Raw genomic sequence first — 10,543 nt, forward strand, 5'->3', positions numbered from 1 at the left:
TGTAATGATGATTCAGCCTAGTATTTTTTCATCGGTTAAGTTGGTATTGGCAGAGATTCGCGTAGGCAGTGTAGGAAGGGTGCATCCGTTCTAATGGCGTCAAGACCCAAGCACTGTTGTCACATTTTGTCCTACAGTGTTTCAATATTTTGCTTTGTTTATGTCGTTCAAGTTTTCCTCGAAGGAGACGAAAAATCGACGTGGGCTTGTGAAGGTTGGTACAGGAAGGTGAGAGGAGGCCGATTTTCCCGCTGGGACGCAAATCAAGTCCCGAGAGAAATTTTCTAAGAGCTCCGGGTGCAGTGACCTTGATTCCGCTGTCATTTCTGTAATACACTAGCGCGCGAAATTTGAATCGTTGATTCACTTTCTATAAATAAGAACGATGAATCTGCTACAATCTGCTTAAAAATAATAATACTAATTTATATTTATATAAATTTATATACTAATTTATATACTTATTATGAAAAAATATATTTTTTGTGACAGAATTCTTATATTTTTTTTATACTTTTGTAAATGTATTATTATAGATAAATGGAAATAAACATGATAAAACTTATTCATGCTGTATATGTTATTGAAATTAATACTTTTGCTAAAGAAAAGAAAATTTTTAATGACATTTTCCAAGGAATGAGGTAAACCAAAATATGTTAGTAAGAATATTATTTCAAATCCAAATATATTTATTAGAAACTGTTAGAATAAAAATAATTCACATGTATCTTCTTTTTCTAGCCACAAACAGCTAGTTTTTACAGATGGCAAGGAAATAATCTTAGAAGAAATTTTCTCCCATCAGCAGCTGAGCCAAATGAATATGGAAGTAACAACAGAAGAAGCACAAGCAGTGCTGCTGGAGGGAATGGAAGGTGCACAATACATTACCATCCAAAGGGCCGATGGAGAACCTCTGAGCAAAAGTGTTCCTCTTCTAACTCTTAATGGAGAACTAATTTCTGAAGGAATGGTTGTCGATATGATCAATGCTGGTGTTGGTACAGATTATGGTACGGCAACCCAATATTATGAAACAGAAGATTTATTACAACATGATTTAACAGAGGTATAAGGATAATTTATTGTTTTTTCATATACACACATTAGAAACTGATTTTGGATTTTTTAAACAGGAAGACAGAAGACTGGCAGCAGCTTTGGTTGCTGTTCAATTGCAACAGCAACAAAAACAGCAACATCTTCATAGTCAATCCCAACATGAAGATCCAACTTTACCAGACGTTTCTCATCTAGAGACTCTAACTCCTGTGAATACTTATTCTATCCAAACTGTCCCAGAACCAAACCCGGTATATCCAACGTTACAACCTTTCAAACGCATCACGCAGAACGTAAAACAGGAGTTCATAAACGTGAAAAGCGAGTATGACGTTGATGTATCAGCTGAAAGCAGTGAAGATGCAGCACCAAGTTCAGGACCGAAAAGATCTTTGCCTCATAAAAAAAGGATACCTCGTAAATTGAAACAACAGACCAAAAGAAACTCGGCAAGGAAGGATGGCAGTAGGATAAATACGGATGTCATAAATGCTGACTCTTCCAGCGATGTACAGACTCATATATTCAAGTGTGAACTGTGCAGTTCTAGATTTAGTAGCCAATTAAAATTTTTCGAACATTTGAAGGTACATTATGAGCCTGTTAAACAGGAAACCAGAATAGCACAAGCAACCAATACGAATATTACGATATCTGTACCAGAGTCTGTTCAAAATCTGGAAAATACAGTTATTGAAGAGTTCAGTGAACCTGAGGATCTTATGGAGGGCATCAGGGGTGTTGGTAAGTATAAGAACTATTACATCAAAATAAAAAAAATCAAGAATTGATTTTTCATGTTTGTCTTTTGTACTTTTCATTTGTGATAGTTTCAAGAATTATTTTTGTATAATTAATATTTAACAGTTTAGATGAATCTAACCAATATTGGTTTGTATATTTGCAGTAGAGGAGACAGGTGCACATATAGATGATGAAACAGAATCTCCATTGTCCTCGGTGAACAACGAATCACCATTGTGGACGATTACTGATGTCACAGATCACGTACATAGGGACCATGTAAAACCATCAACAGTCAATGAACAGAGTATACATGACAAAGATAAGACTGACATTCCACAAACAACGAAGAAAAAGAAGATATTGAAAGCTAGGAAGTCAAGTAAGTATATATACATTCAAGGGCTTCTTCTTTTAATTGCATACTTATAAGATCTTTTTATTTTGGAAGATGACGAATTAACGTGTCCCCAATGCGACCGGTCATTCCATCATAAAAATAGTTTAGTGTACCACATGCGATCTCATAGTGGTGAACGACCTCACCAGTGTGAAGTTTGTGGAAAGAGCTTCTTTGCTGCTAGTGCGTTAAAGGTGAGACAGTTTCAATTTCATGGACTAATATGGTATTGTAGGTTAAACTTTTTTAAGCTAATTTGCAGTAAATAAAAATTATTTATTAAACAATATTGTAAAAAACATTTTAATTGTGTAAGATAGAGTAGAAAAGTTCTACAAAGAGGCAAAGAAGTTAAGCAAAATTAGTTCTATACAGCTTAATAGTGAATTCTATAATAAGTTCTATTGAGAAAAGGAAGAAATGTGAAAATAAAATTATGGAATCTTCAGAATCAAAATAAATTTTTAAACAAATTTTTTCAAATCTAGGTCCACAAGCGCCTTCACAGTGGTGACAAGCCCTACAAGTGCGAGGAATGTGGTCGTCACTTTCGTCAATGGGGAGATTTAAAGTATCACGCGACTAGTATTCACTCGGAGCAAAAGCAATATCAGTGCGAGTACTGTGGCAAGGATTTCGCGCGGAAATACTCTTTGATCGTTCACAGAAGGATCCACACCGGTGAAAAGAATTACCGCTGCGAGTACTGCAATAAAACGTTCAGAGCGAGCAGTTATTTGCAAAACCATCGTCGTATACACACTGGTGAAAAGCCCCACCAATGTGCTGTGTGTGGGAAGCCATTTAGAGTGCGAAGCGATATGAAGAGGCACATGCATACACACTCAAGAGGAAGAGCTGATAGACCCATGAATAGAGTCATGGCTGCAAAGAACGTAGCAGAAGATCACGACAAAGGTTCGCAAGCAAAGACCATTCAGGATCTCGTTCGTGACTTGAAACTCGAAGTGGAAGCCACAGGAGTCGTGGAAATCGTTCCTCCTGATGATAATCCTGAAAGTATTCTACCACATGCTGGTGGACAAACTTTAGAATACACAGTGACAACAGCACCAGACACGAACCCTGACAGAGATCCTTTGGAGGCAGTTGTTCGTACTGATAACATGTGAGTTTATCTACTGTTAAGATTACAAAGTAGAAAATGATACAATCTAAAGATAAAATTAAAAATTAAAAATTTGATTAAATGAAAAGAAATGTGGGATTTGAGATATTTTTGGAGATCTCGAAAAATGTGGCTATCCTTAGTGTGCCTACATCAATCGATATCCCAAAGCTTTAATTTACAACCATGCTATATCATTACCACCAGCATAATAATACTTCGATTTATTTTATTTTATATTGTAAAACATATTGCTGAGACTTATTCTTTTATTATTGTTCTTGCAGGCAGTATTTCTTCATGTAATGACTGTTGGATTGTTCCTTGTGACATTGAAAATGAAAGATCTCTTGCACAAAATTGGTGTTTTGTGAGACCAGAAACATGTCAGATGTGACTGATTGAATCGAAGTACTATACATCAACGCACTGCCTATCGTTGATGTACATAAACGTACTTTCCAATTTCTTTGCGAGTTACTTTTTAGAAGAATATTATGAATGTAGTATTTAAGAAAAAAATATTATTCTTAAGACTGTTTTTAGCAGAAGAACTTGGGAAGTACAAACATATATATGTATAGATGCAAACTCCTATATTACAACAGAATTATATCAATTTAATTAGTCGAAAATGTATATAAATACATGAATGCATATACACATATACGTATACAGATAACTTACACGTATATATTGTACTATAATTAACGATAATTAAGGTAACTAATTAATTAAGATGTACATTTTTTAAGTCCTAGGTAAGTTAATCGTTTATATTCGCGAATCGTCGTTGACAAAAAAAAAAAAAAAATATATTTTTTACGTGAAAACATTTATAGAAACACTGTGGTCCATTTTTATTGCATTTTCCACGAAGCGAGAAAAAAAAGAAGTGTTTGTAGCTCAGTCTTTATACGAAGATGGTGGAGGTACCGTGTTATTCGCGTCGATAAAAGCTTGTAAAACTTGAGCTAATTCTCTGGACTTGAGGGCTGCGCTGAGCTTCTCCGCAACGTCTTTGCTACCGATTCTGAAATCACATAGAATGTACATAGAAGGTGGAGCAATTAATTTAACAATTTTTTATTTTTTAACATTTCTCTCAATAAAATTTCATTTCTTATATCACCCGACGTGTATGGGTCCTCCAACTTCGTTATCGACAGAGTAACCAAAGACAGTTATAGTTATAAATTTTGCCATTGTTAATATTGCAAATTGTGTTCTTACAAAAACTTCCCTATAATTTATAAGACATGGCATAAAAAGAAAAAGAAAAAAGAAATAAATGATTATTATTTAATATTAATTCTATTAAGTAAAAAAGTGTCTTGTTAAAATTTTTGTCTTATTGAATAAAAATACTTGGAATAATAAGTGTTGAGGAGATTAGGAATATTATATTCTTTGAAAGAAGATGGTACAAAATTTTATCGATTTGGATTATTTGTTAATACATACCTACGAGAACGTTTCGCTCTTTCCCAATCAACATAGAGATCTGTAATTACTGCGTGTAGCCTCTCCAATATTTCATTGTCCTTTGCCATTTGGGATTTGATCTCTGATTCCTTCTGTATCAATTCCTGATACTCTGAGCACAAATTTTCTTTAGGATTTTCTTTTAACTCCCATTCCTCCAGAGCATTCAAAATCTTTACTTTTGTAATGAGGTCATGAGCAGCATTTAATTGTGGAAAAATTAATTCCAATACTCTGGATATACTACCATCAGAAACATCTATGCAGAAATACGAAATAAGAGAAGAAATCTTAAAAACGAAATAGTAATTCATATTGTGATGGATATATAGTATACCACAGAAGACGTCTAATTTGATTTTTCTTTTTGTTGCCTCCCTGGTCAATATGTCTCTGAGAATTATGATGCTTGATATATTCTCTCCTAGGAAAATTGCACTTCCTTTTCTACCAATTAAGAAATCATTAAATCGGATTCAATATTTATATTATTCATGTGATATAGAACTTACTTGTATTTGCATTTTAGGAGGGTTCCAATGAAACATGAGACATATGTCAAAGTAGCTTCTCCTTCCTCCAAATGAGGTCTCTCCGGCACATCTGATAACGCGAAAGAAAGCCATGCATGCATCTGAAATATGTAGAATTGGAAAAAGAAATATTAAAATAATAGATTTGTTATCATTAAGTACAGAATATTATGGTATTTAAAACTTTCGAGCGCCTGTAGACTAGCAAGCTATTGACTTCTCATGAATAGGTGTACGGTAGGTTGCTCGGCAACAGGCGTAGAAACCAGTAACTTTATAGTTCTGAATTATTAATATTTATTTTATCATTGCAAAATTTGAAATTTTACTTCTGCAACAGTAAAACCTCCAATTAATTTCAGTTCATTAAAGGGTCCTTCAACGTGAGTTTCCGAGTTATCGGCTTCGTGCTGTCTTACATGAAGAGAAAGAGCAGATATAGGTATTGATATTTTGCGACAACATTTTGGTTGTACCTGAATACAAAAAGGATTATATATTTAGATTTTTATATTATATTAGTATAGTTATATATGCTGTTGCAGAAATTGTGGTATAACCAGAAATGAGGTGATTAAAAATTTTGTATTGTATTAATACTTGTGAAGTGACGTAAATCTGTAAAGTACCAGGCTGTCCTTCTATTGTCCTTAACCTCATTTCAAGATGATTAGTATTTACCTACAAAAATTATTACTAAAATATCAAATATGAAATATTAAATTATTTAGTCGAATTTTTAATAATGATTAAATTATTTATATTTACTTGACAACGATAGGTAGCAAGAACAAAATTGCCTTCTCTAGGATTACAAGTAGACAGACTAACTACTGCACTGTTACTTTCCACATCCAATAATTCAATTGGAGTATCTGATTGTATCAAAATGTTATCAATAGGTGTATCAAGCTCTATGGAAAGGGAATATGATGCATCTTCTCTGTTTAAAATCATTCTACAAGAAATAAGTTTCATTTTATAATTTGACTTTCCTAATTATTATATTGTATTTTGTTTAATGATGGGAGAAGAATAATTCTTCTAATTCTATACCTATGATTTACAGATAGAATCAATGGTGCTAAAGGATCAACTGAAAAACTAGCTGCTTCTTTTTCCTCCTTAAGCTTTTCCTGTAATTGTTCTATCTCTGCCTTTAACTTGGTCAAACCATCATTTTGGTCAGCTTCTAGTAGTCCAGGAGGCTTAGTAGTCAAGCCAAATATTCGTCCTGAATATGTGGTGACTAACACTTCAGGATATCCTGCTGCACCAATTATTCCTCCTACCACTGAACTGATGCTTTCCTTGGCATTCTATGAAATTAATTTTTTAGGAATGTTTGTTCTTTGAATTTTTACATAGCTATACCAATAAATTATCAGGGAATTTAAAAAATTAAACCACTGAATAAATTAAAAAAGAAAATTAAGGAAATTGAAAATATTGAAACAGTTAAGAAACATAATAGAAGATTAATTTGAAATTTTAAACGTTTAAATATATTATACCTACATAACGATACCGCAGAAATGGCAACATATCTTCTTCAGGAAAAGTATATACTTCAACGGTACCGTCCTGTCTGCCAATAAGTATATCTAGACCATCCTGTAGTTCATAAGTATCTAAAGAAGTGATTTCTGAGCCTGTCATATTCAAAAGCCAAGTGATCCTCAGTGTTTTGTTACCGTGAAGGATCAGCAAACCCACTTTGCCATCTATAGTTCCAACCAGAACACGTTCTTTAGATTCAAGGTCACCTTCCCTGGAAAAAATACTTGAAAGACACTTGGGAAATATAAACAAAGTAATATAAAAATAGTTTAGAAAACTTAGAAACCTATAAAGAGATAATACTGTGGGCACACTTGGAAGTCTGAGGATTGCTGGGGTTTTGGTGCCATGAAGGACTCGTATCTGAAAAGAACCAAATTTATTGTCAATCTAAAATTGTGAAATTAAAAGTTATTAGGCTGTACAATAGTATTTAGTCTAATTCTTATTGGAGCGAAAGGGAATTGGATTCCATTATTCATAATTAGACTGTGGATGTTTATGCCTTTATGGGAAATTTGAAGATGCAAATATGCATAAAGTTTCCATTACTTCAATTGCATTTATAAAAATATGAAATTGCATAAACATTTACAGTCTTACAATGTTAGCATATGTACTGCCTATAGTGTAGTTAACTTTTATTATTTATTATCTTGTTGATTAAGATTTTTACAGCACAATCTCCACAAGCTAGTATAGCAAACATGAAATTGCCATCAGTAGGTAGGAGGACAATGTCATATAAAGTTTCACCAGCTAAATAGGAATCAGCATCTTTGCAATCGTGGTATCTATGGTAAAGATCTCTTGCACATGCTGCCAAATTTGGACCCAGCACATATCTGTGGAAAAATCTCCATTACTCTGATTGGAATTGATAAATATTTATTTAAAATTAATTTTTATTTTGAATTTTCATTTTTTTCTATCTAATCTACTTACAGTGCTGAAATAGGATCTATAAGGTTTGTATCAAATTCCAAGAACAATTTTCCTTTCTTGGTGTACCCCTTCACTGTATTTCCTTGTGCAATGTAAATCTTATCATGTCCAGTACCCCCAAGAACTAATTTGTTAATCCTTGGTCCTGGTAAGGACTTAAATGAAACTTGTAGCTCTCCTTTCTTTATACCTTATTAAAATATCAAGTGTATTTACATATTTATTTAAAGAAATGAAGAAATAATAAATCTTCCTGCAAATTTTATTTGGAAGATTTAGTTTAAGTTCTAAAAGGTAAAGAATAAAATTCACCATAGACATGAAGTACGCCATTATGGTCAGCAACAGCAAATTTTTGAGTTTGCCTGTGTTCTGTGGCAGGGAAGACCTTGGTGGTTCCCTTAGATGTAACACCTACAGCTGTATAATCTGTCCTTGACAGTGGCAGAGTCATTCTGGGCCAAAATGTAATTTTCTGTTATATCTCCTAAAATACTAATATGAAATAGAAATTTTTTGAAATCTACTTTTACACAGTTTTATTTATTATTCCATTCAGTACACTGAATAATATCTAGACGCTTGAACAAATTTTAATATTTTCAGATCAGAAAGATTTTAGTATTTCAATCTAAATAAGCAAATTTTCTAAGGTTTTGATGAAAATTCTTAGTTTTGTAATTAGGAAGGCTGTTACAACTTTGCTTGTAATATTGTAGAGTGTAATAAACGTACGCACGCGCGTCGATCAATTTAACCATGGCAACAAACTAACACAACAAATCATTCTTTATGCTCTTCACTTTGAATACTTATAATATTATAAAAAATAAAAAATTACATATAGAAAGAGATCAGTGTATCAAATAAAGATATTAAAAAGCATGTATACTTTTATTATCAAAGATAACATAATCATTTGGTGTATTTATTAAATCTTTCAATTTCTTTACATCATTTTCTTTCATATCATCAAGATATGTTTATTAATGTTTTTAAGAAATCATTTGTTATTGAAATTTTTTGTTTAAGATGAAAATTGACGACTAAAAATAGTTTTATTATACATAGAGACTACACACTATTGCAGAGGGTTAGTATTGTTCCATCAGTGTCCTTAAAAATAAACTGTTATTGCTACAAGTTAGTCCTTAGCTGCTACTTTATGCTTTAGAAAAGAAGTACACCTTGACTTTATCAAAATTTTTTTTATTTTTTTCCTCCTATATATCCATGTCCATTGGACACATCTAACTGAAGAATATAAAACATACTCTGGTCTAAGGTCTTCCTTTACTTAGATCTAGATTTTGCAATGGCTAGGGGATGTAAAATAAGTACCAGCTGGAATTGAACCATTTGTGATCGCAGAAACAATATTGTTTCATTTATATTCTATAAACAAAATGATAGATTGTAAAGGAGGATACTTGCAGAATTCCTCTTTTGCTCTAGGTATCTTAAAATCTTAATCCAAAGTTTCAGAGTAATTATTAATAATTTTAACGATTAAAAAATTATACTTTCCATAATAATATTTATGCATTATTTAATAATAATATTTCTAAATACTTGTTTCACTGATTTTTGCATTTTTAAAAACCATTGTGAAGATCAAAGAAGAGTTCTGCATGCGACAGTGTCGATGCCCCTCGTAGAACTACCTATTTGATGACACTAGCGACCTGAAAGAAACGTCTCGATAATCCAGACAATGACCTCAGCTAGTTAGCGGCAACAAATGGAGACACAGAGACAGCACGGTAAAGACTAACAATAAGAACCGCAAGACAAACGTGTGTTAACATGGTTTGCAACCACAGATTAGACTCTAATAGCTAGACTGCGGATATTTATGCAATTTCGTATTTTGGAGAATATAGCTAAAGAAGTGGAACTTAAATGGAGATTTGGTTCACTTATTACATATTATAATAAGTACAGTGGGATCTCGATTAATACGTTCACTGTGGATATCCAATTTTCATAATTCTAACAAGTAACTTTTATATATAAGACCTATGTCTACATTGTACAATTTTACGCAAGAGTTTAATATTAATTATTATAAAATTCTTTTTCGTATTTTCATGATTTTTAGTTTATGTTTTTAAGTTTTCAGTTTAAGTTCTAGTTGATATCCTTTGATTATAACTTTAAATTTTATTGATCCAGACTATACTTCTATTTTAGATACTTTCTTGACATTATATTTTCGCATTTTATACAGTTTTGCATTTTAAAATTTTCTTTAAATAAATGCATAATCATCCACAGTCCACTAATAGCCTAATATCCAGCAAAATTGCCAGGCGGTCGTGGTACGTCAAAGCGGGGATTCCCGTCGTATGAGACCTGCGCACTAAAGCCGTGTTTCCAATCGGCGGTGTAACGTACGACCTGCAGCCTTCCGTCCGGAAGCTGGACTCTGTATTCCCCACGGACGATGTCTCCGTCGCTTATCGCGTTGTGGGAATAATCATTTCCAAAGGCGTCTTCCTTCACCGCGTAGTTGAAGTCGAATGGCATTCCTGGCTCGTGATGATGATGATCGTGCTGGAATTAGATTTGAACAATCGTCTGATAATAGAATTTTGCGATTAACTATAATAATACAATTTTTCAAATTATCAAGGATAAAATTTTGGAGTTAATTATGACAATAGAATTTTTTAGAATTCG

At 32.8% G+C, this 10,543-nt stretch overlaps 3 protein-coding genes across 13 annotated transcripts in view; 1 reads left to right on the plus strand and 2 right to left on the minus strand.

Moving 5' to 3' along the window:
* Positions 1–76: 76 nt before the first annotated feature.
* On the plus strand, positions 77–4,020 carry LOC100649316 (zinc finger protein 354A). Of its 3 annotated transcripts, none has more exons than XM_003403121.4 (7): positions 77–214; positions 745–1,072; positions 1,140–1,809; positions 1,973–2,191; positions 2,261–2,403; positions 2,698–3,338; positions 3,626–4,020. In XM_003403121.4, exons 2-7 carry the CDS (start codon positions 821–823, stop codon positions 3,642–3,644), a joined length of 1,944 nt encoding a protein of 647 aa, XP_003403169.1. In that variant the 5' UTR covers positions 77–214; positions 745–820; the 3' UTR covers positions 3,645–4,020. The 3 variants fall into 3 exon arrangements, with proteins under 3 accessions (XP_003403169.1, XP_012175181.1, XP_020723784.1); XM_012319791.3 differs by having other exon boundaries at positions 99–228; XM_020868125.2 differs by lacking the exon at positions 77–214 and adding an exon at positions 392–658.
* LOC100643183 (Bardet-Biedl syndrome 7 protein homolog) lies at positions 3,547–8,589 on the minus strand. Of its 6 annotated transcripts, XM_003403151.4 has the most exons (13): positions 8,174–8,579; positions 7,862–8,051; positions 7,593–7,761; positions 7,203–7,279; positions 6,875–7,127; positions 6,413–6,675; positions 6,125–6,314; positions 5,957–6,037; positions 5,686–5,832; positions 5,336–5,457; positions 5,161–5,270; positions 4,803–5,082; positions 3,547–4,371 (listed from the first exon to the last, which is right to left on the minus strand). In XM_003403151.4, the coding sequence occupies exons 1-13, from the start codon at positions 8,313–8,315 to the stop codon at positions 4,245–4,247; spliced, it is 2,151 nt and encodes a 716-aa protein (XP_003403199.2). In that variant the 5' UTR covers positions 8,316–8,579; the 3' UTR covers positions 3,547–4,244. The 6 variants fall into 6 exon arrangements, with proteins under 6 accessions (XP_003403199.2, XP_048269288.1, XP_048269286.1 ...); XM_048413331.1 differs by having other exon boundaries at positions 4,803–5,270; positions 6,875–7,279; positions 7,862–8,043; positions 8,174–8,316; positions 8,389–8,589; XM_048413329.1 differs by having other exon boundaries at positions 4,803–5,270; positions 6,875–7,279; positions 8,174–8,316; positions 8,389–8,588.
* A 147-nt stretch (positions 8,590–8,736) lies between these two features.
* LOC100649197 (pro-resilin) overlaps positions 8,737–10,543 on the minus strand; it is a 31,721-nt gene continuing 29,914 nt past the window's right edge. For all 4 annotated transcript variants that reach the window (XM_048413333.1, XM_020868111.2, XM_048413334.1 and 1 more), the window contains one exon: positions 8,737–10,417. In XM_048413333.1, the coding sequence (XP_048269290.1) occupies positions 10,151–10,417 (267 nt within the window). In that variant the 3' untranslated portion in view covers positions 8,737–10,150. The remainder of the gene's footprint in view (positions 10,418–10,543) is intronic.

The sequence above is a fragment of the Bombus terrestris genome, chromosome 16 (genome assembly GCF_910591885.1).
Source record: "Bombus terrestris chromosome 16, iyBomTerr1.2, whole genome shotgun sequence".
In the NCBI taxonomy this organism is placed as follows: domain Eukaryota; kingdom Metazoa; phylum Arthropoda; class Insecta; order Hymenoptera; family Apidae; genus Bombus; species Bombus terrestris.